The following is a 25,172-nucleotide window of genomic DNA, read 5'->3' as shown; positions in this document are numbered from 1 at the left end:
TAAGGTTAATTTCGGACATAAACGATTTAAGTTTTTGGTTTCAGTTTCATATAATTTTCTAATTATTCCCCATGAAACTGTGCCATCAGCTTTCAACGGCTTTGACATTAAGCCCCAATGCTTGCGATAGTTCAATATATTCTTCAACTTTATTTTTAAAGTCTGTATGTCTTATGCTACGAGCTGAAACCGTATAGCTTAAAACATACTTCCAGTTGTCAAGCAGCCCCCTAACAAGGAAACCACAGACTTGCTGCCCTAAAAACTTACTTCTTTTTTCCCAATCGTTTTCAAATCCGTCAAGAGATGAATTATACTGAAGACCTCTCTTTACTTTGAGTTCATGGCAAGCTAATACGGTATATTTTTCCTTGGCGCTCTATGCCCTAGTTTCAGCGCTGTTATAAGCATGATTCTCTTTCTGTTCATTCTGAAGAGCTACTTCTGTTTCATAATATTTTCTCCGATAAAATACTTCGTTTTGCTCACTTTTTAAACAATTTGAACAAAACGAAGAGCTACCAGCGCCTAAATCTTGCCACAATTGATTTTTTTAACTATTGTCAAAGCACAAAAAATTCTCCAAATTTTCTTCCTCGTCACTTAAAATGCTTAAATGTATGTATATACCGAAGCACAAGTCTCTAGTATTTACAAATATGATGGTGAGGTGGTGGATATAGAGATGCGGAGTAAATTTTAACAAAAACCGAAATTGTATAAAATGCATCTTAATATACATTTTAAATTTGGAGACTCTACCTTCAAAGATGTGGGAGAGATAATTTTATAACTGATTTTCGATAGGGTTTTTATCGATAAAAATATCGGGTTGAGCTATCGTTTTTTAGTGATGAACTCGATATACGTATATTTAAAAAAAAAAATTGGAAATTTCTAGCCCTTATATCTTCTGAGATCGGCGCGTTTATACTTTCGGACAGACGGACGGACGGAGAGGGCTAAATCGACTCAGCTCATCGCATCGATCAAGAATATATGTATATACTTTGTGGGGTCTGCCACGCCTCCTTCTGCCTGTTACATACATTTCAACAAAAACATTATACCGTGATTTCCCATTTTCAGTTCGTTCAGGGTATAATAATTGTGTCAAGAATGGGGGATTTTCTCGCATTCTTCAATTATAGCCGATACTACTCAGCATTCATTGTGCTTTCAATGAATGCAATATCATAATTTACCAAATTTAACAGTCAGAATTATTTTTTTGCTGTCAAGAGCCGTCAATAGATTGCCCCATACCCTGGGAGGACCATCATTGTACAACTGCAACAAAATAGTACGTCATCCCAGTATTCTGTGGGGTAACAAACGCGATACTCTCGAACTGTACTCATGGCTCATGAGGGCTTTGCGTACCGTTTCATTTGAGACATCTATGCCACATTATTCCTTCAGCTCTTTGGCAAGACTTCTCACAGAAATATGAGGATTAGCGCTCACTTTTCTCAAAATAAGCCGTTCTACTGGTACAGTTATCTTTTTTTCGGCCCTCCCGTTTTCCTGGGCACAGAATAAATGTCCATCAATTCTGGTGCGAATTTACCCATCTCATGGTTGTAATAGATGAGCTGCACCATCTCAGAGCTCATTCGCTCTCCAGGCATTTAAAAAAAAAATTATGTGCTTATATTCGTAACCAGCGAAAATGGACAATTAAATGGCAAGAAATATAAAGAAAAACTTGTATAGAAGTAGAAGTGGCAAAAAAGAAAACAGTGTTGTTTTTTTTTTTCCATAAAAAATCAACTTTATTAATCCATTATCCAGAGTTAACTCAACCTCCTGCCCAATAGTTTTAGGTGTTGGGTCTACGTCGCAGGTAATTTTGTTCCTCTGTGCAAAACTCTTACTATTGGAAATATTTTTTGATGTTGTTGCATGCCTTTAACGTGCATTTGCAATAGTCAAAGTAGACTTTCGTAGGATCTGCGGGCACCTTTCTCATCCAGTCTTTTAACTTTGGCTTTGTAGGACTTTAGCCTTGTAATAGGCATTACTTTATGCTTTAATAGTGACGTTTTCCTGACGCTTGCGAAAAGTTATTTAGTTTTTGCCTGATGGTTATCTATAGTGATATCGATGCAATACATTTTGCTCTAAGCAAATGAACTGTAGTTGGTTGAAAACACTTCTCCAAAACTTAAGGTTTTCTTTTTTATTGTTCTATAACGTAGGACTCAAATATTTTAGCATAAGGTCTTTTTAATGTGGTTAGTGCTTTTACCGATCAACTTACTGAAATTAACAGAGTATTGAGAACTTTAACAACTTTAAAACTCAGTGATTACTTGATTTCTAATCACCAGCGTGTACGTCTTACTTCTTTAAATGTCTTCTTAACAGCTTGTCTCTATACGTCTTGTTTCATCAACGCCGTCACAAAAACTGACTTCGTTTTTTAATGAAGTTGCCACCCTGTTGCTATTGTGTAACTAGAATGCCACACCGCTCGATAACGCTTCTCATGCTACTTTATTGCAGATTCTTTTTCAGATGACAATTTGTCAGACGACTTTTAAAGGGTTTCAGAAATTTTATTAGCATTAGAATGACATTTCCAGACTGGACAAGGCACAGTGGTTGCGCTTGTATGGGAAGAGCGGCCAAAAATACTTTTAGTGGAGATAATATTATGAAATTTTTTCCAAAATTCTATAAAAATATAATAAGTAATATAGCATGCCTCAATAATTCGTATAGCCCACCAGCACCCTATACCAATACGTAACCTCAAAAAATAAAATTATTAAAATATAACATTAGAACAAAACAGAAGATTTAAAAAAAAAAAAAAAAAAAAAAAAAAAAAATGAAGCAAATAGTAATAAAAACTAAAATTATATAATAACTAATATTATCAAGTTCTAAGATTATATTTACATACATTTACTCTTGCAAGTTAACTTTCTTTGACCAGTAAAGGAAAGATCTGAGCTAGGTAACTATCTATTTAACAAATCAGTATTGGTTGAAATACGTGAAATTTTTCTCGTATGTTGCTCTCTACATTTTTTAATGTCTTTATCTTTGGATTCTGCGGCTTCTTCAGACAATTCTCCTATGGAAACCAGCTCATAACTTATTATTTCAGCGCATGTAGCAGAACATTGTGGACAGGCGGTGGCGTGTAGTACTATGGATACAATTTAATTTGTTGTTTTGTATAGTCTCCAAACTTTTCTATATTAATTTTATAGCCGGACGATATGCATTACAGAACTATTGAACACCTAATTTAAACATTTTCCTCTAATCCTGTAATTTCAGCAGACAATTTCGGATCGCTAAAAAATTTTCTTGCAGAATTTCCGTCGTTGGATGTTCCACTTCCTCCACATTTCGGCTGGCCGACGATCAATCCTATTTTAGAACGAAAGTCTGCTTGTATTTTCTTTTTCCTATCCAGAAGAGCGGTTTTCTCTTGTGGGGAACAAGCTTGCCAAATTTTGATATCCAATCTGTAAGCAACGTGTAAGAAATATTAAAAAAACCGAATATATGAAAGAGAATTTTATTCTCTTCATGATGAAAAAAAAAAAAAAATAATACTCTCTTTCCAACAACAACAAAAATATGAGTAATTTACTAAAACGGTATACTTAACAGATAAGAAAAAATTGACCGCTATTAATTCGAACGCTGCGTAATGTGATTTACTATCCTACTCAAAACAATAATTTAATTAATATTAGAATTGTGTAACGTCGCCCTTGGCCTGAATTACACATTTAACTCGTTTTGTCATTGATTTTAAAAAACTTTTGCAATGCTCTTGAGAAATTCAGTCCCACATCTCTTGCAACTTGATTTTCAAGTCAGCAATATTCCGTTGTGGCTCATTTCGAAGCTGGTTTTTCATTAGCCACCAAATATTTTCGATTAGGCTTAGATCTGGACTATTTGCTGGCCAATCTAAAACCTCCATTTGATTATATTGCAGCCAATTTTTGGTTCCCTTAGCTGTGTGCGATGATGCTCCGTCCTGCTGAAAAGTGAATTCACCGCAATCTGATAGTTTTGGTATTGATGGCAACAAACTATCTTGTAAAATATTGATATATTTTTCAGCATTGAGTGTCCCTTCAATGAAATGAAGTCTTCCTAATCCCTTGGCAGACATACACCTCCATACCATAGTGCTCGCAGGAAACTTTGTTGTTCTTTTAAGGCAGTCTTTATAATATGTTTCTGACTTTTTACGGATGACGCGTTTTCTCGTATCGCCGACACTAACATCAAATTTAGCTTCATCGCTGAATATGATGGTATCCCATTGCATTTGAGTCCAAGACATCCTTTCCCGAGCCCATTGCAAACGCTTCTTTTTGTGACGAAGCGTAAGCAAGGGTTTTTCCTTGGCCTACGAGTAAGTTATTGGGTACGATGCACAGCTAATAACAAAACATACTTTATAAAAACCATATTCAATACTTTTTAATTGCAGTCGAGTCCACTCTCGGTGGACAGTTTTGCCAATTGTCTGCGACCACTCAGAAGCCAAATTTCTTAAAGATTGGCGACGATCAGCCTTAACAATTTTGTTATTGCTGATGTTCGGCCTCTATATTACTCAATGTTACTTTCAATATTCCCATTTTTTTTTTAAATTTGTATCACCCCATGCACAGACGACTTTGGCAAATTTAATTGCTTGCCTATCTCCGTAAGTTTCTTTCCAGATTTAAAATAATTCCTAATCAATACTCTGATTTCTTCACAAATTGGTTTATTACCCACCATCGTTGCTAAACTTTCACTGATCTGCAGCAATTCTAAAATACATTATTATGTGACATTATTGGCAGATCATAGCTAGATAGTGATTCCGTTACATAAGTTGCTTTTGTTTTGCTCTTCTTGAGATTAAGGTAAGCTTACGCAGCGTACGAATTAATAGTGGCCAATTTTTCTTATCTCTTAAGTATACCGTTTTAGTAAATTACTCATATTTTTGTTGTTGTTGGAAAGAAAGCATTATTATTATTTTTTTTTTTTTTCATCATAAAGAGGATAAAGTTCTCTTTAAGACGAAATGCATGTTTTCTTTAGTAGTATTGACAATATAGTGTGTTAAACATTGCGCACTGCAAAAAAAATATGCTGTTCGAATTAATAGTGGTTTGGGCTCGTACAAAAAGATGTTTGGCTTAAAGCACTGCAAACTTTTCCGTCAACCATAGTCAATTGCAAAGTATGCTCAACTTGAATCAGTGAATTGGATGCAATGCACGTTGTGGGTTTCAGAGCGGCAATTTTGTCATTGAAGTATTTTTCTTCGTGAAGGGCCAATTGAGACGTTTCTTTTTAAATTGGAACCTTATTGGTCTGCAGTAGCGTGTAGCTGACGGTCGAGGATTTCTCCAAATTAATTTGCGGTTTCTAGGACGTTCATCTTTGGTTATCAGTTGCAGTGGGACATAAGAATGAACTTAAATCGTCAAAATCATTAATCGTTGTTAGTTGTGTGCAGTTCAACTTCACTTGCGAATCACTGACAATGATGTTTATAGGATAGCTTGCTGCTTCGGCTGCCAGAAGTTTTTCGTAGCTTTGGAGTAAAAAAACTTCGTATAGTTAAATACTGTTGTTTACTCAAGCCTGTCTGCACGAGAATCGATAGCATTTCATCGGCACTGAATTCCGAAAGCGCTGGACTGGATAAGTTGCAGGAACGTAGGGCACAAACAATGGATTCATCGGATTTTGAAAGCTCAGCAATTTTTCGACGTTTCGTCCTTTTAGAAGACTCGATGAAATCTTTTTTCAGCCTTCCATGAACAGTTGCTTTGGGTATTGATTGGTGGTCACAGCGCAACGAAATTGTTTCCTTTTCATTCAGCCAAACGTTTTGATATTGCAATGCAGAGGATTTTGTACGATTGTGTTTTTGCCAAAGAGTTGCGAATCTTTTACAAATGTACGAAATACGCTTTGACAAATCATCCAGGTCGACAATGTAACCGTTCCTTTTAATTTCAATGTGTACAAATTCTATCAGTGTCTCTAGATTTTCTGCACTGATTCCATTTGTTGTGCACCAAAAATAAAAAATAGTATATACATATAAATATAAATATAATATAAATATAAATAATGTAAGCGCGTAAAAACACACCTATAAAAATTGTCTACGATATTCAAAATCATACATAACCTCAAACAACGAAAACAGAGACAACAACAAAAACAAATAAGATGGCTCCAGTCGAGACTGCTCGACTAAGAGATACCCTGAACCCTCCACTCTGATATTCTAATCATTCTGTACTTCTTTTATGCACATATGTACTAGAGGTGCCAAACTATCGATGGTGGCCCCATCGATCGAGGACGATAGTACCATCGATAGTGGTCGATAGTCGCAACGAAAAACAGTGATTCTTGGCCTTACAAATTTGAACACTGAAATTTTGTGAAATTTTATTTTAAGATAAAAGCTGAATCGACTTAAAAGCTAAAACCTAAAAACCATTAAGTTCTGTTTTTTATTGTAGTGATAGATGTTTGTTCGAAAATAGCAAAACGTTCAATTAAAAAAATTATAATTATTTATCCCGTGCCTTTGACGATATTATCGTCCACTATCGAGACATTGAACCATCGATAGTTCAGTCGCTCGATAGTGCCCGACCATCGATAGTGACGATAGTGCCATCGATAGTTTGGCACCTCTAACCTCTACAACCTACTGTCTTTTAACAGTAAGAGCTGCGGCACTGTTAACGAAACAAATCGCTTTACATAACCACTACACATACAACACATGGACTGGAAAAGAACAGCAAACTTTTTCCAAGGCCGAAAGTCTGCCTCGAAGAGACCAACCAAACTTCGTATTTGCTCGGCTCGGTCGCTTGAAGCTTTACGCTCGAGGCTTGACGCTCGAGGCTCGAGCAGCGAAGTCAGTACGCCACAAGCTCTCGAACGGAATGGATCGTTCATTTGTCTTAGGCTCCCACTATGCACATAAATGGTTGTATGTATGAGCGCACAAGTCAGCAACGCACAGAAATTGAAATTTCTTTGCCATGATCCCATTGTCTTATTCCTCCTGAGCGCGTTCATACAGTGTGCCACTAAAGTCACCGTACTCTTGTTGTACTTGCGCGAATCACTCTAAAAAAGAAGAAGAGTAAAGTGTCAAACTTGACATAATAATATTAATTAAAAACAAAAGAAACTCTGATGTCTGCGTAAACAAAAGTCTACGTACTCTTACAAACTAATATAAACTTACTAACTATAAGGAACAATATTTTTAATCAACCTCCAAATTTAATATCTTGTGGGATAACCCTTCATCTTAATCACCTCTCTGAGGCAATTTGGCATTGAAAGCACCAGTCTTTCTATATATTTTGGATCCAGCGCGCACCACCCTTGGTGTAATGCCTCGCAGGAGGTTTTTGTTGCTGATTTGGTGCTTCCTTATTTTTGTTTCGAGCATATTCCAAACATGCTCAATTGGATTGATATCCGGGCTCTGTAGTGGCGTCTCTAAAAGGTGTGGAGTGTTGTACGCGGTTTACAACCTAGTATTCATTGATTTATGTTTTGGGTCATTATCCTGTTGAAACCAGAAATCAGATCCGATTCCTAGTTTCTCGGCGCTGCTTTTTTAATTTTTTTATATTATATTTGGACTCATCTGAGATGACCTTTCACCAGAAGTCCATTGGCTTGTTCGTTTGAAAAACGTAACACAATATATTCAATAGTGAAAACTTTAACTCTAATTACATAGAGGAATATGCAGTCCTAGTTGCTTGCAGCTGTTGGCCATTGCAACAAAATGCGTGAAACTGTGATATATGCGCGATGTTCGTAACATCGTTCCATTTTTTATCCAATTTATAAAGTAGACATAGCCTTTCGATTTGAAAATATATTTTAATGCCATTAAGATTATTTTTTGCACATTTATAAAATGAATATACTTTGTTTTTAATGACAGCTCCAACTCCATCAACGGCACCCTTTCCGTGAGACGTGGCCAAAAAATTCCATTCAACATAACATCCTAGTTAAGATGTAGTTATTTTTTAATTGAGCGCAACTTCCAGCGGAAAAGATTAATATTTTTGTAAAATTTACATACATATGATTAATTTTACGTAAAAGACAAAACAAAAATACGTAATATTTGTTGTTTAAGTTTGTCACTTATCATCGCAAGTAAAAATTGTTAATTGGCGGTAGCTAAAATGAGCACTCTGAATCTCATTTTGTGGTGCAAGCCTGTAATTTTCGGCAAAATCTATTTGAATAACGAGTTCAGAGGCCTTCAGGTTTTTTGTACGCATCTACAATCATAAAATATATTCGAAATTTCATTATTTCCAACCTAGATTGAAAATTCACTTGGGTTTATTTAAATTTCTTATTTACGGTGTCGAAAGCTACGCACTTTAAATAAAACACTATGATTAAATAACTTAATATTTTCGTGTGAAACTTTTTTTTAAAACTATGTTTTCTACTAAATTTTGATGTTAGTTGCGCAAAAACATTTGAGTTACTGATAACAAATCCTATTTTTCGAAGTAGCAGGTGATATCGAAATATACGGTGAAACAGACGAAAAAATTTACCGTGTAGTCAATTGCATCGTACCTTTTATATTTTTCCTTTATTCTTTAAGCATAAACGAAGATTTGGAATAGCATATTTCATTGCATAGCGTCTCTCTATAAGAACAGTAATTAAAGCAAAATGAGCAATAGAAATGCCCAAAACACAACTTTGGCACTTGTTCGGCTTTGTGTGTAAATATGCAGGCCATGCAGACCTCTAGTAGGAGCACGACTCGAGAAAAAACTTTAAACAAATATCTGAAAAACTTGCGAAGCAGTTTTAAATCCCATCGGCATTCTCAAGAACTCGAACTGTCCTAACGTAGTAAGTGTGTTTTACGGAATCTTTCTCAACGAAAACATGCAAATATCCATTCTTAAGGTCAAGCTTAGTGAAATCAGACTTTACCACCAGCCTGTCTAGCAAATCGTCAATTAAAGGCAAAGGATTGTTATCCTTGTTCAAGATCTTGTTGAGTTTTATTTAAATCAATGCACATTCTTGGGTCTCCCGTTTTTATACCCTGAACCCATTGAAAATGGGACTTCAGGGTATAATGTTATTGTCAAAATGTGTGTACATTCCAAAGCACAAGTGTCTAGTACTTGAAATACATTTTTTGCAAATCGGGTGCGAATACACAGTAAATCTGAAGTCTCCACGTTTAATAGTATTCCAATGAGGCTCAAAAAACAAAATCAATTTTTCGATTATTTTCGATAAAAAAGTTATCGGATGATTTATCGAAAAAATAAGACAAACTCGTACTGCGTATGGTATACACGAGTATGCACACAACATTTCAGCTCTCTAGCTTTTATATCTTCTGAGATATCGGCGTTCGTACGGACGGATGGATAGACGGACGGGGCTATATCGACTCAGCTCGTCGTGCTGATCAAGAATATATATACTCTATGGGGTCTACGATGATTCTTTCTGCCTGTTACATACTTTTTCACAAAACCATTATACCTTGATTTCCTATTTTCAACGGGTTCAGTGTATAAAAACGATAACTCATTCCGATATTTTTTAATCGATAAAAATATATATAGTGTAATGTAATTAAAAATGTATATTAAGATGCATTTTATACAATTTCGGTTTTTGTTAAAATTTGCCCCCGCCCCAACATCCACCCCCTCACCATCATCTTTGTAAAAGGCGTATTTCAAGTACTAGATCCTGGTGCTACGGAATATACACACATTTAAACATTATGATTATGTTTTTTTTTTTTTTTTTTTTTTTTTTTTGGTAAAAATATGTATTATTTTATTTAAACAGGCTTTCTACTACCTAGTTGGCAGCTTAACGAGTTGGACATAAAGGCACGATTATTTACAGTAGGACACTACAGAATTTACAATAACAATTAACATAAACATCAACAACAATAACAATTTACATAAATATGAGTAACAAATAGTTAATTAAATCACATTCAATTTTTTATAAAGCATTATTCTATAGGAACCTCGCAGGGAGGTCCTGTGGATGGCACTTCCTCAGTCTTCTTTTCTTGGCTTCTTTGTTGAGCCTTCTCGCCAAAGGGTTTGGGTTGCCTTCAAGTCTTGCAAGGTAGCTAGCAGCTACCTTTTGCAATACGTCTCCAACTTTGGGGATCTTGAGATCTTTTTCAATGTCTCTGGTGCGCATGTACCAGGGAGCATTGCAAATTTGCCGGAGGATTTTCGCTTGCACAACTCTTATTTTGTTTAAGTTTGCTTTTGCCGCAATTCCATAAACTTGAAGCGCATATTTCCATATGGGACTGAGAATTGCTTTATAAATTGTCACTTTACTGTAAAGTGACAATTTATTGGACGGTTTTAGAAGCCATGCCATTTTAGCGCTTTTGGTCATTACAGACTTTTTAACCATCGTGGTGTGCATATTAAACGTAAGCCTTCTGTCTAACATTACGCCCAGATATTTGTGGCTTCTTTTGTGCGGTAGTGTTGAACCCAGCATTCTAATGGGACCACAGTTTTCACGCCTTGTTGCAAACGTAACATTTACGCATTTGCTCCCGTTAATCCCAATGTTCCATCTGCGGGCCCAGGCTTCAAAACTGCTCACATATTGCTGCAATGAGTCTGTAGCCTTGTTAATGCAGCTACTACTTAATAGTATGGCTGTATCATCAGCATACGTGGCTACCAGTCCATTTTTCCGGTTCACACCTGTGATGTCGCTATGTGAGGGCATATCGGCTGTGAACAGAGTGTACAAGGTAGGGCCGAGAACGCTACCTTGAGGCACGCCTGCACATATTGGCCTTTTTGACGATTGTACACCATCAACGTCAACCCTAAAGCTTCTATCTATCAGAAAGCTGCTGACCATCTGGTGCAGTTGTGGAGGGAGAACACTTCTAAGTTTGAAAAGCAATCCGTCATGCCAGACTCGGTCGAACGCTTGCTTTATGTCCATAAAGACAGCAACTGCATACTTCTTGCGCTCAAAAGCATCCAGAATAAAATTTACAACGCGGTGAAGCTGCTCCGGAGTACCATGACCTCTCCTGAATCCAAATTGCCAGTTTGGGATTTTTTGCTTGGCTGCTTCAAGTTGCAGGATCCGGTCGAGGATTACTCTTTCGGCCATCTCTCCTAAGGCAGGAAGAAGACTTATTGGCCGGTACCCATCAACTTCGCTAAGACTTTTTCCAGGCTTTGGGATCATTTTTATCAACGCTATCTTCCAGATATTTGGGAAGTGTCCCAGCCTGAGCATACTGTTTAGAATCAGCACTATAAACAGGAGAGCTTTTTTGGGTAAGAGCTTAAGTGTTCTGTTATCCAGCCTATCCTCTCCAGGAGATTTTTTAACTCTCAGATTTTTAATAATAATCGTTACCTCTTCCAGTGTGACAGGCCGAACAGGCAGCGTCATCTGGAACGGCATATCCAGCTGCAGTTCAACAGTTCTCAGCGTCGCATTGTCTGTGTAGTTGAACGGCATGAATCGCTGTTGTAGGCTGTCTGCGAATGTATCAGCTTTTTGCTGGCTGGAGTAGCACCATCTACCTGCCATATCCTTAATCGGTACTTTTGGAGCTGCAATCTTTTTAAAACGGCTTGTAAGCTTCCAAAGGGAGTAGTTAGAAGATGCATCCGGGCCAGCATTTTCCAGCATTTGATCAATATTGCGTTGCTTAATTTTAGCGAGGACTTTTTGTACGCGATTGGAGATTCTTTTATAAATTTGGTGGACGCGTATATCTCCCGTTCTCACATAATCTTTTCTCAACCTTCTCTTCATTCGCAGTAATGCAGTAGCATTTGGGGGCAGCAAATTCTGGGGGTGCTGTCGTGCATATGATTATGTTTTGAAATTAGAAATTAAATTATTCAACAAATAAATTCTCATAATATTGCCTACACTGCAGCGCAGCCCAAGGACAATCGCTGGCTACTGCGCAGCTACCAAAGCGCGTTCTAATACGTGCGTGTGTATGTATGTGTGCCTAAAAGATGTCTAGAGTGAGTAGAATATCAGATCGAAGGGCGAAGCATATTCTGAGCAGCTAGGTATGATGTCATCTCTAAGGCACTCGTCTAAGATTATCTGTAATTTTTCCTTTTCAGTAATTTCTCCTTCTTGGTGAACCGCTAAACGGTTTTGCCTTCTCAATCCGTATTTTCATTTCACATTTGATATTAGGTTTTACTGGATTTCAGCATCTACAGATTCCACTTTAAGTAAACTATTTAGCTTTTCTCGTATGTCATAACTAATGTTTTCCCCGAAAATGCTGTTTTCGAAATCATTTTCCAAAACACTTTTGCTATTTCTTGCAATCGGCTTTTCTAAATACTCTTTTGAACTATTGTTCCCTTTTTCGTCTAATTCTCTATTATCTAACGATTTGTCTAACGATGTGCTTCCTAATTATGTACTTTCAAACAGTTTATTTTCTAATTTACGTAAGTTTCCTTTCGCCGCATTGTTGTTTTCTCTAAGTTTATGTTTTGCTATAATAGGCTTTGATTTGACCATCGGGCTAGCTGTTCTTTCGTCTGAAATCATCCTCAAAGCGCTTGGGTCAACAAGCAAATTACAGGCGTCCATAAAATCCCTTCATAATAAAACTTCCCTCCTCTTGCGCATTGCGCCGCAGCGGTAGCACGTAACCTTCTCTCTCTTGGGCTTTCGACAATCTCTTGCTCAATGTCCCCTGCAGTTGCAGTTGAAGCAACGCGTCTTCTTTATTACTTTATTGGGCCCTGGTTCCACTGATGCTTTCCCTCGGTCTCCAGTGGAGCGTTGTTGTGGCAGACGTACCTCTGCGAAGGTCCTTACATGTTGCCGGGGTCCGTCCAGCAGCTCGTCCGCGTCTAACCGAATTTCACTTGCTAACTTGCTCACTATGAGGCAAACTTTTCTTTGACGTTCCACATGTGTACCTCAAACTTGCGACGCATTTCGGCCTTGGACATTTTGCTTTCAAATGTTGCTGCTTATCCGTCTAGTAGTTTGTCCAACGGCTGTACGATCCTTGATGGATTGGAATGTATCCATTGCATGGCCTTCCCTTTTAACTTCGTCGTTAATTGGTACAGGTGAGCAACATTATTTAATCGCGCTATCTAATTGCAAATAGATTCCTCTCTAGTGAATTCAGCCATCATTTCCTTGGCTAATTCGAACATTATTAACGTAACTTCATTATTGCTCGCTTCTTTTGCTCCGCAATTTTCACTGGCGCCCTTTTGGCGCGCGAGTTATGTATGTATTCAATGTAATCGATATACATTTTTTTTAACGATTTGTCATCACTAAGAGGCAAAGTCCATACCTAAATATTGCATGTTTGTTATGATGAAAGAATCAGTAACATTGTGAAATTCAAATTATGAAGAAAATAAGTATGCTACTAAACTGGCGCCAGAATAGTCTAGCATCAAAGAAACAGCTACGTATGTATGTCGCCAGAATAGGTTAGCAGCATTTGAATAAAGATCAGTTCACATCTGAGACTTAGATGAAGAAGTTCAGCAATGTTATTTTTAAAAATAAAGAACTCAAAACAAAATTTGCGTGAGTAGCGCGTTCTACGGATTCGGCGCCATCTAAGGTTATTTCGTCACGCGAGCTATTGCCGTCTCTGTCTAACTGTCGTGTGTAATAGCTTTTTAGCTTATTTTTCGGTGCAATTCGCTTGACTAGTTGCAAAATTTCTTCATTGCTGTCTAAATAACAACAAACAAAAGAAGTAACAAAAATCAGCTGACAAAGTGTTTACACAACTAAAACAATCAATTCATTATAGTGTTTTAAATACTTTTTAGTTAAAACTAATACTTCTTTTTGGCTACCGTTGGCATCTATGACCGCTCCCAAGCGTCTTTTTACGCTTCTTTAGGGGCGTAGCATATCAATAACTACCATGTAATTTTCACATTTTGTGAGTGTAAGCTTATTCTATGAACTGGCCAAAATGGAGGTATGAACTACGCCAAATAGGGGCGTGACAAATCTACAGTACTACAGCTGAACTTAGATCCTAAATTGCTGATAGGATGTGAATCAGTATTCCGCAGTCAGTAACTCAGATGCAAAATATTCAGAAAAGTTCATCAATATCGGTTTCGATTCGGCCTGTCACAATTTGCCTTACAGACTTTATGTTCGAGTCTGACATTTTTGGATTTTTGTAAAGAAAAAGAAAAATTCGAATAGAATTCTGTGTAAACATGAAATTGGTTGTTGATAAGCCGAAAGTCGGGGGATATGGAACATCGTATGATGGAATGATCCCAGAAAATTCAATAGCAACTCTGGGTTATCCGCGGGAATAAATAGCGTCTGACCTCACATGAACATACTCATGGTATTATCTTCTGTGTACTGTTCATAAAAATTTTATTCATTTAATTCAAGCTGCTGAGCCGAGAAATGAGGGCAAACAGAAATTTTGTCTAACTTATACAAGAAAATGTTTTCGATTAGCACCAAATTAAGACTAAATACAGTGCTCACTTACTTCTTTCTTCGGTTAACACCCAATAAGTAAAAAGATGTTTAATACAAATTTTGTTCATCTATTATCAATTCATTATTGATTCTATTATCTAATCATCTATTCAAAAATATGAATAATTTTTGTTTTATGTTTTATTGTATTTTTATTACATTTTAGAGAAACCTTTCGATTTTTATCATCAGTAAAAACATGTTTCGCTGCTCGCTCTATACAAGCCAATCCAATGCACAGCGAATGCTGTCGCATTTAGCACTTCCCAACCATTTTACCTTAATAACATCTGTAACATGCAGAATTAGTTCGCGATGAGATGAAAGCAAAACAACCCATCAATAGATTCTTCTCTTATCGAGATTCGAGGGATTGACAAATATGGAAAAAAGAAAACTAGGCTATTAGGTCAGCAGGTCTCGGGTTTCCTTCTGTTCACGCACTCAAAGTGCGTATACAAACAAATTGATAACATGCCCAAACGTAAAATATCACCCAGACCCTCAGCTAAAAGGCTTCCCATTTTTAAAGAATATCATCTGTTACAATGCGACACGATATCTAGGTGATAGGTATCATCTCCAAGTTGATTATTTCCTAAATCTGCACTATACACCCAAAGTATAGTGCACTGATGCGGTAATTGCTTTGGCAGAAAATATTTTCAATGATAACGCAGATGTTTTCTTTGTTGCCGCATAAAAAATAAATCTGGACTCAGTGGAAAATTCGCTTTAAGCCATCTCTCACAGAGAAGCAGCAAAGCTTTCAACATGAAAGTTAACCTGTTGAGCTTTGACTATAATTCAAAAATCAATAAAGTCAAGATTTAAGCGTTATGTCTTCTTTTTGTTCAAATTGTTTAAAAAGAGAAAAAATATTATGATATTCTGCGTAGATTTTTTCGATATGGCTATTCTCATATTAGTGGCAACGCTATCATGTACTTAGCTATTAAGAAGCATAATAAAATCAGTCTCACCAGAACAACCAAACGTTGCGGTTCTTCTCATCCACTCGCGCACAAATATTCGGCAACAGATTCGAGCCAATTAGAGATTAAATAGAGATAAGTGAAAAATTATGAAGTGAAATAGAATAGAAATATACGAAAGTACAACAGAGAAGTAAAAAAGCATGCAAATTCTTTCACGACAGTTAACAGGTTACATGTTTCTGAACAATCCAAAGAGTTATGTAAAATGCTTTTGAATTGCCGAAGGGGCAATTTCACAAAATATTAATTTTTATTATCTTAGAGATGTTCTTAATTTAGTACTCTATTGTTAGTGATCATTAAATCTAGGTGCGAATTTGAAAAATGTTGCTCCTTGAACTAATCCAGAGTAATTAGAAAATCTGCAAAATTATTGTCGAAGAAATGAGGTCAAAGTAGTAAAGAAATATTGAATATAAAATAAAGTTAAAGAAAATATTGGACTATCGCAAAAATTGGGAGCTAATGCCAAAGCCTTTGCAATCAGGGATCCAATAATAAAGCAGTTTTATGAGATATAGATTTAAATAATTCTATAGTGAAGTAATTTTGTCGATACGCACGGTTGATGATTCACGCAATATTTATTGAAAAAAAAAATATATTATCCCTTTGATTAAACAGTCATCTGTTATTTTATAGCAATAGATGAGCTTTTAGGACCAACCAACATTAAGTGGACGAGTACCTTCAGGAAACGCGCTATTATTTCCGAATATGCATTATCCACACGAAATATATATTGCATTGATGCTATGATTATTACAATCTTATCGATAATTCCTTTGGCAACAAATATTTTGATTGACCACACAGATGTTCTCCTCTTTGCCACATTCAAATTAAACAAGGACTCGGTGGAAACTTATTTTAATTGATTCGATTTCGGGGAGTAACAAATACTAACCGAACTATTTTCGAATCCAATACAATATTATAAAATACGGTATCCATGAAAATATTGACATCTGCTTTTGTATCTATAAATTTCAGATGAAGATATTATGTTGGCCAATATCATAAAAGATTGCTCGTCATAACTATCTAGTTTTCATGAACAATTTAATTGATGCAACCATTGCTAATATTCAAAATAGTTTTGCATTTCCCTAGGAATCTTCAGCAAAAACTGTCTAAAGCAGGGTTTTTCTGAGTATTTGATACTCAATAAACGTGTTCACTATATAAGCCAATACTTTAAGGCTCCTTCTGACAGTTTTTAAAATATGACGAAAATGCATTTAGAAACATTTAAGACAATTTTCAAAAAGGAAACCATTGATCGATTGTATTAGAGGGAAAATGGTTCTCTATTGCATGCACGCTACATCAAAATAATCTTTAGATAATGAATGGTTTTCCCCCACCCATTTTTTTTTCGGCGTAGAAAAAATATTATTAATCACTGTTCAGGCATGAACATATGAATATACGATGATCGTATACATGCCTCCGACGCACTCAGCGACTAGCAGGTAGTGCGCTGTGATAGCGATAAGGGCCACATGTACGGACTGCATAAATATACAAATGAAGACCAACCCTTGCAGCCCCAGAGTCAAGATAACGTAAGAGACGAGTGCTGAGCCTTACAAATTCAACGATAGGATAAGAATAGCTAATAGACCAACGCGGAGTCTTACATATTCAGCGATAAGATAAGAATATGTAATAGCCCAATTCTGAGCCTTACACACTCAGCAATAGATACATTAGATTTAAGGGTTGAAATTATACATGAGTCTGGGTATATAAACCCAGGCTCAGAATAATAAAGACCAATACGAAACTAAACACCATCATAGTCAAGTGCATTCGTTCAATCACTTTCTTTTAATTTTATTGAAAGACATGTAAGAACGTTGCAGTCGGGCGTTCCGACCGCGGAATACTCATTCACACCCCATCAGCAATTTAGTAGCCAAGTTTTGCTCTAATACTGTAGAATTTTCTCGATTTGCCACGTCTCTACTGGGCATAGGCACTTCATATTTGGCCAGCTCTTAGAACAAGCTAACGGTAACCTAGATTCAAAATTTGAACTTTTACGCTAAAGAGGCGTAACAATTATTTTTGGTACATCGATAGAGTAACCTAACTATCCAAATTTGAAGCTCCTAGCTCTCATACTTTAGGAAATAAAAGCTTTTCCTGTTTGCCACGCTTCCTAAGGGCGGAACTAACATGATTCGATGATGATGATATCGGAAAATGCATTTTCCTATTTGCCACGCCCCTAGTGGGCGTATCCGGAAAATTTTAACACTTTATTAATCGGAGATATACACGAGTATATGTTCCAAATTTCAAGTCTCTAGCCTCAATAGCGCCGAAATAGACTGTGCTCATACGGACAGACGGACGGACAGAAAGACGGACATTGCACAAAACCAATATACTCATTTCAATTTCGTGAATGAGTATAATAATTTTAGGGCGAAGCTAGTCAGCTTTTCATATGGATTATTGAAGGCCAAGTCTTGATAATGGAATATAATATACAATCAAATATCAACGTCAACGGATATGAAATGGATACCTTGCAATAATGTTAAGCTTCATTGGAGCAGATTACTGTCTAGGGGGCAGTGCTGGGGGTGATTCCCGGAATTTCGGAGTAAAAGTATTTCGTTGTTCTTTGCCAATAGTGTGGGTAAATATCCGTGTAGTCCTCTAACAAAGGTATCCAAAGCCTTTTCCCTATAGTTTTGAGTCAAAGCTCTAACTCTTTCGAGTGTCAAATCTTGGTATCTTAGTATCAAGGAGAGCTGATAATAGACCGCCTGATAGAATTCAGCAATGGTCAGTTTGCCTTGAGTGAGCGAGAATAGCTGGTATTTTAATGTTTTCAGATCGCGCTTATCAGCGAAATTATCTGTTAAACACTTTGAAATAGCCTTCCAGTGTTATATGATTCCAGGACTACATCAGCTTCACCGGCAACCTCGTTACGAATTGCTAGAGCTATGATATAAAAGGCCTGTGTATCTTCCCTACTTTCGTACTAGCTCGTAATACATGATACATAGTTTTCTATGAACCGAAGTCGGCACGATTTCCAGAGAACTCTCTTACCAACTTCGTTAAGTCTGGAAGTTTTTCCTGGTCTCTTGGAGAAAGGGTTATAGCTGGTACGTCGGTTACCGCTTCCGCCCTATCGTTCTGGCCCCGGAAATTAACCCCTCTTCCTAAAGTTTCCTTGACCGGACTCACGATAACTTCCTTTAGTTCTGGGCTAGCTACGGGAGTATTTGATGCATTTGGTTCTCTTTGATTGATGATCTTTACTAATTCTTCATCAGGTAATAATAAAACCTCAGAAAACACTCAACTATTGTCTTGTAAACTGCAAAAACATTTTCGTAGAACAAATACAATTTTGGACTTTCTGACTACATTTCCTTGTTTAAACTGTTGAAATAGGGCAGCACGAATTTCAGAAACTCCAAATAGAGTTCTGTCGTCGAATCTAAGCACATATGGAGAATCGGCTCTGCAGATTTTAACTGGTCATTCAGTGCAGCTCCTTGAAAGTAAAGTTTTAACGCAGGAAGTTGTTCGAAAATGCTTTCAAATACTTGAGGCAGAGATAGCGACCTTGTTCGATATGAAAAAGTTTGTGTGGTTTCACATTAACGAAAGACTGAAACGCCTTACAGTCTCCGATACAATTCGGGCTTTTTGATATAAAGTCATAGACATCTCTTCCAAATATTTCATAGACCAACTCCAATATGCCTTGTGCTCTATTGGCAGTCGCGTCAGGAAACGGCTGCACATGAATTTTGCATAGCATGCAAGTTTTACAATTCATGCTATCATTGAAAACCATATTATCAATATCGCGCACCATTCCTTTGTTGATCATGTCTTTGAAGCTATTGACATTCAAATGGCCTTAATCTGCCTTAACCGCAGAATAACAGCCATTTTGCTTTCCTTGAAACATATACAAATCTCCAACTTTTCTTGCTTTAACAATACAATCACCCGTTTGCATTACTTTTGCTTACTCTTGCCCAAAAGTAATAAAGCAATCATGTTTCACAGCGCTACTAACTGAGAAAAAATTTCCGTTCATTTTCGGCACATAGAGAACATCTTTTAACAGCAACGTGCATAATTCCGTCTCTAGCTTTACATCTCCTCTGCCCTCTGCTCTCAGCAACCCAGAGTCAGCCAGATTAATCATTTCTGTGTGTTCATCAAACTTTGTGAATAACCTTTTATCACAACACATGTGGCTTGTGGCACCACTGTCTAAACTCCACATACTCTTTTTCAAATGATCTGCGCTCTACGCATTTAATAAACTGCACTGCTTGTTCTCTCTTCTTCCTGCCTTTTTCTCACTTGCGCTCTCTTTCTTACACTCAGCCTTCATATGCCCGCGCTCACGCGGCTTGTATGTTGCGCTATATGCTTTTTCGCATTCGTTCTTTTCTTCTGCGTTCTCCCTCCGCTCGCTCTCCTCCCGCACTTTGATGCATAGAGCGTTGAAGGGCGGCAGACTGTCGCGCGTCTCAATGGCGACAACGAAATTTTCGAAACTTTCTGGAAGACTCGACAGCAAAATAATTGTGCGCGATTCGTCGCATAGCTCAATTCCTACTGTCCCAAGGGCATCCAGAATTCCCATGAATTCATTTATATAACTCGATATGCTTTGCCCTTGCTCCATGCGCTTGAAAAGCAATTTCTTGTAGAGCTGAACCTTACGTGTTGCTCCAGTTGGCTGATGGACATCTCTCAACCGATTCCATGCCGCGGACGACGTCTTGCAATCTTTCAAAAAACCCAATTGTGAAGCCTTCACACTTAATGTGATCACTGCTAGCGCTTTCTCATCTGTGGCTTTCCAATTCACATCCTCAGGGGCTTCCGTTGGTAACCGTTCACCTGATGCTACACTCCATAGCTCCTGGTGCACCAACACACTCCGCATTTGCACACGCCAAGTGTCATAATTGCCTTCGTCCAACTTTTCTATTTGATAAATCCCGCTCATAGCTTATTATCAATTAGTCCTGAGTCAAACCACTATATTTTCACTAAATATACGCCCTATCGTTCTGGCCCTGGAAATTATCCCCTCTTCCTAAAGTTTCCTTGATCGGACTCACGATAACTTCCTTTAGTTCTGGGCTAGCTACGGGAGTACTTGATTAATTGGGTTCTTTTTGATTGGTAATCTTTAGTAATTCTTCATCAGGTAATAATAAAACCTCAGAAAGCACTCAACTGCAAGAACATTTTCGTAGAACAAATACAATTTTTGACTTTCTGACTACATTTCCTTGTTTAAACTGTTGAAATAGGGCAGCACGAATTTCAGAAACTCCAAATACAGTTCTGTCGTCGAATCTAAGCACATATAGAGAATCGGCTCTGCAGATTTTAACTGGTCATTCAGTTCAGCTCCTTGAAAGTAAAGTTTTAACGCAGGAAGTTGTTCGAACATGCTTTCAAATATTTGAGGCAGAGATAGCCACCTTGTTTGTTCGATGTGAAAAAGTTTGTGTGGTTTCACATTAACGAAAGACTGAAACGCCTTACAGTCTCCGATACGTTTCGGGCTTCTTGATATAAAGTTACAGACATCTCTTCCAAATACTTTCACTTTTTTTTGTCAATTTTTTGCAAGCATAAGACCCACAGAGGTGAAGTGAGTGACATACATCTAATCAAAAACAAATTCGGAATATCCTTCTTCAGCCATTGCGAAAGAGAATGGTTTTGGCATCCATCCGCAGCAAATCCTATCATGTTCGACTCTAATGGTATGTCCCTTGCTTCAACAAATTTCTTGCATTCATTATGCAATGCCGTGGCAGAGCTGTCAGTGACTGCAATAGGACCCAAATAGCTATCTTGAACTTTAAATGCCACTGCAGTTCTTGCAACAACAGCGAGATGTTTCGTTGCAGATCTGTCTCCACTTTTATCGACAATAAGCGAAATCTTATTCAATTATAACCGTCATATTAACTCGTCCTCTGACACTTGTCCAGCTACCGATGTTATTATAGCTTGAGCCTTTGCCCGTCAAAATTTTAATGTATGTACGACTTTGGAATCGTTAGCAACAGATTGCAGATTGCTTAAATCTTCCGACAAACCAAAGGAAAGATTATTTTTCGTCAAAAAGAAAGCCATCTTTATTTCAGCACATCTTATTTTTATAAGAAGTTTACGCCTCAGGCAATATAGAAAATTTAATATAGGCAATATAGAAAAAAAAACAAAAAGCACAAAAAAACGCAACACTACATCTCAAATTTTTCTTACGCTTAACAAAAGATTCATGCCTTGGAGATCCACTTTGCAAGATTTTCAATAATCAAACAAGTAAATAATAATATAATATTGCGCATATTAATTGAATTAAGCACATGGAATGGAACGCTTTCTTCAGTTACAAGACCAATATATGACCGAATTAATGTTTTTCTGTTGATTTTCACTTTTACTAGTTGATGTTTTAAATTTTTAGAAGTTGCAACAGAATCACTAATCTCACTTCCTTTATCATCGATTTCAATTTCATGCAACAATAAATGCTTTTTTAAATTAAAAACGCGATCTTTTTTTAAAAGTCTTTCGCATTTTTTGCATTTAATGTAATCGTCATCACTTGCATCGAAATATTTATTAATATTAAAATTTTTTTTTTTGCGGTGGCATGTTTGCACATAGAATCAATACTTTGAAGTGCCACATTTGCAGTCTACGTCTAGCAATATGAAAAAACTAACGGTGCATTTCGAATACCGACCAAAAATTGCAGTAAAACAAACACAAACAAGTAAGAAAGCTCTAGTCGAGACTTTAACAAAAACCGAAATTGTATAAAATTCATCTTAATATACATTTTAAATTTGGAAACCCTAGCTTAAAAGATGTAGGAGATATAATTATTTAAGTGATCTTCGATAAGGTTTTTTATCGATAAAAAAGTATCGGAATGAGTTATCGTTTCTTAGTGATAAACTCGATATGCGCGTGATATATACGGACATTTTAAAAAAAAAGTTGAAGTCTCTAGCTCTTATATCTTCTGAAATCGACGCGTTCATACATACGGACGTACGGACGGACGGACGGACAGGGCCAAATCGACTCAGCTTGTCGCCCTGATCAAGAATATATATACTTTGTGGGGTCTGCCACGCCTCCTTCTGCCTGTTACATACTTTTAACAAAACCATTATACCCTGATTTCCCATATTCAATGGGTTCAGGGTATAAAAATATCTATCACAAGTCACAGGATCGGCTCCAATAAGTCGGACATTATCGTCAAAACTTAAGCAGCCTGCTGCTTCTTCTGAAATTTCTATTTTGCCTTACATCTCTAGAAATTATTACTATTAGCTCCATCAACCTAGTTTCTGCTGCCCAGTAAGCAAGCGAAGTCCTAAAGCCTTGCAAAATCAGTCCCTGTCTTCAGCTAATGCAACGAATGGAATATCGTCAGACAAACAGGAAGATAAGCCTCTTCTCCAGCGGCGTTACGCCCTTTAAACTATTTGTAATAGAAGCTTTTGGTTTTTTGCCTAACTTTATGCTATGACTACATGATTTGCAGAAGTTATATTTGTCACTTTCGGATGGAAACCTAGATGCTAGATATAAAATATCTGCAGCAACTTCTGCACTACACTTATTACATTGTCATTCGTACGATGAGCTGGCCGTAGAGTGTCTCGTTTTTGTTCGTCTGCCCTATATATGGGGTCTTGTCTGTCAATTTGTTCCTATTGTCTAACGGGTGAATCGGCTCATCGAGTTGCGTGATCTACTGTGTTTTGTTGTTGAGCTATTGCCCGGTAGACCGGGTCTTGTCTGCGTCTTGACCGACGCGAAGTGTTAGCCAATTGTTCCTGTTGCCTTACGGACGAATTGGCTCGTCGAATTGTGTGGTCTACTGTGTTCTGTGTCTGTTCATTTGCCCTGTAAGGTGGCTCCTGTTTTCGTCTCGATCGACGCGAAGTGTGATTTCATTGCTCGATCGGTCTAGTCTGAGAATTTGTAAGTAAAGAAGCTGCAGAAGGGAATTTCGGCTTTGATCAGCAATTCTATTTAAAACATTATTTCTACGAACTTCATTCCGCTCTCTATATTTCCTTCATTCTGATGATTCCTGATCAGCATTATCAGCATTTGACCTATTTAACAAATCTCTATTTCGTTGTCTCTGAGACCTAGCTGATGCCGAAATTCTCTTAGTTCTAGGTATTTTAATATTTGTTCAGCTTAATAATAACATGTATTTATATACATACGAACATTTGTATGGATATTAAGTTGATTAAATATAATATTAATTACGTTGTATGCATATAAATTTATTTATAACAAGTACGAAAGCTCTAGTCGAGACTGCTCAACTACGAGATCCCCCGAACCCTACGAGCGAACTGATATTTAATGAATAATTCGCACAAACACATATACAGGCGACTGCGCTTGGACTGCACAGCAGTGTTGGCAGTATTATGAGAATTTATTTGTTGAATAATTTCTTCTGTACAATACAATCTTAATGATTTTTTTTATCATTATCGAAAAACTATGACAAACTTGTACTGCGTATGGTATACACGAGTATGCTTGCAAAATTTCAGCTCTATATCGGGCTATATCGACTCAGCTCGTCGCCCTGATCAAGCACGCCTTCTTGTGCCTGTTACATACTTTTTCACAAAATAATTATACCCTGATTCCCCATTTTCAATGGGTTCAGGATATAAAAAGAAATATAATTTTTCCCACATTGGTTCTTACAATTAAGCACCGAACACTTAATTTTTTGTTTTTATTTATTAATTATCATTAATTCTAAGCAAGAAAATCTCATAATTCGCTTTGAGTGCGCGCCAAATTAAAGCATACTCTGAAAACGTGACGTCACAGCCCACCCAGCACTTTTGAGTTTGAAAGAGCATAAGTAAGTCTTAAAAGACTCGCGCGGCGATTGAAAATAGTCATATTTGCGCTCATTATCTGGTCATAAAACCCTGTTCTGTCGGGAGAAAATGGTACCCTAGCCGCGACTCTTCTTGACTTATGACTCTTTTTTTTAATCATAAAAGAATCTTCTACGAGTCATCTTTTAATCATAAAAGTGTCTTCCACGAGTAATTTTTTAATCAAATAAGAGTCTTAATTTAATCATTTCTGACTCATATTCGAATGAAATTTTCAATAATATAAATATATAATATATATATAAATATAAATATTTTCCAAAATAATACATACTTTTTATAACGGTTACAATGTAGCACCTTTCTGCTGAGGGTTTAATTTTCGTCCCCTTCCAGCTTCCTTCCAGTATTCGGAAGCTACCTTGTCCGAAAAAACTTTTCTTATCGCAGCTCTAATAAATTGTGTGGGCCCATCTCCTCCAACTTTCGATATTAGATGTTTCTAAACATATTAATTAAAAATATTAAAAAAAAAATCAAAATAAAATTAAATATTAATATCTGTTTCTGTAGTACTTACTTACTTCCTCATCAAATGCTACTACTTCACTAATAGCACTGAGAGGAAGTTTTGGGATGTCCGGATATAAGACATCAG

The 25,172-nt window shown here is 36.9% G+C and overlaps 1 protein-coding gene and 1 long non-coding RNA gene across 2 annotated transcripts in view; both read right to left on the bottom strand.

Annotated features, from left to right (window-relative positions):
• Window positions 1-25,172, bottom strand: part of LOC149090779 (uncharacterized) — a gene marked incomplete at its 5' end in the record, with an annotated part of 32,685 nt that overhangs the window by 2,300 nt on the left and 5,213 nt on the right. The window contains one exon of the mRNA XM_089263597.1: window positions 10,213-10,238. Within this exon, the coding sequence (XP_089119723.1) occupies window positions 10,213-10,238 (26 nt within the window). The remainder of the gene's footprint in view (window positions 1-10,212; window positions 10,239-25,172) is intronic.
• On the bottom strand, window positions 3,655-4,562 carry LOC149090780 (uncharacterized). The gene is made up of 2 exons (XR_016197557.1): window positions 4,436-4,562; window positions 3,655-4,387 (listed from the first exon to the last, which is right to left on the bottom strand). It is a non-coding gene; the product is annotated as an uncharacterized LOC149090780 (long non-coding RNA).

The sequence above is a fragment of the Drosophila navojoa genome, chromosome X (assembly GCF_054131105.1).
Source record: "Drosophila navojoa isolate 15081-1374.11 chromosome X, UAZ_NAV_1.0, whole genome shotgun sequence".
Classification (NCBI taxonomy): Eukaryota; Metazoa; Arthropoda; class Insecta; order Diptera; family Drosophilidae; genus Drosophila; species Drosophila navojoa.
Note: the sequence above shows the minus strand (reverse complement) of the source record. Positions and strands in the feature narration are given on the sequence as shown.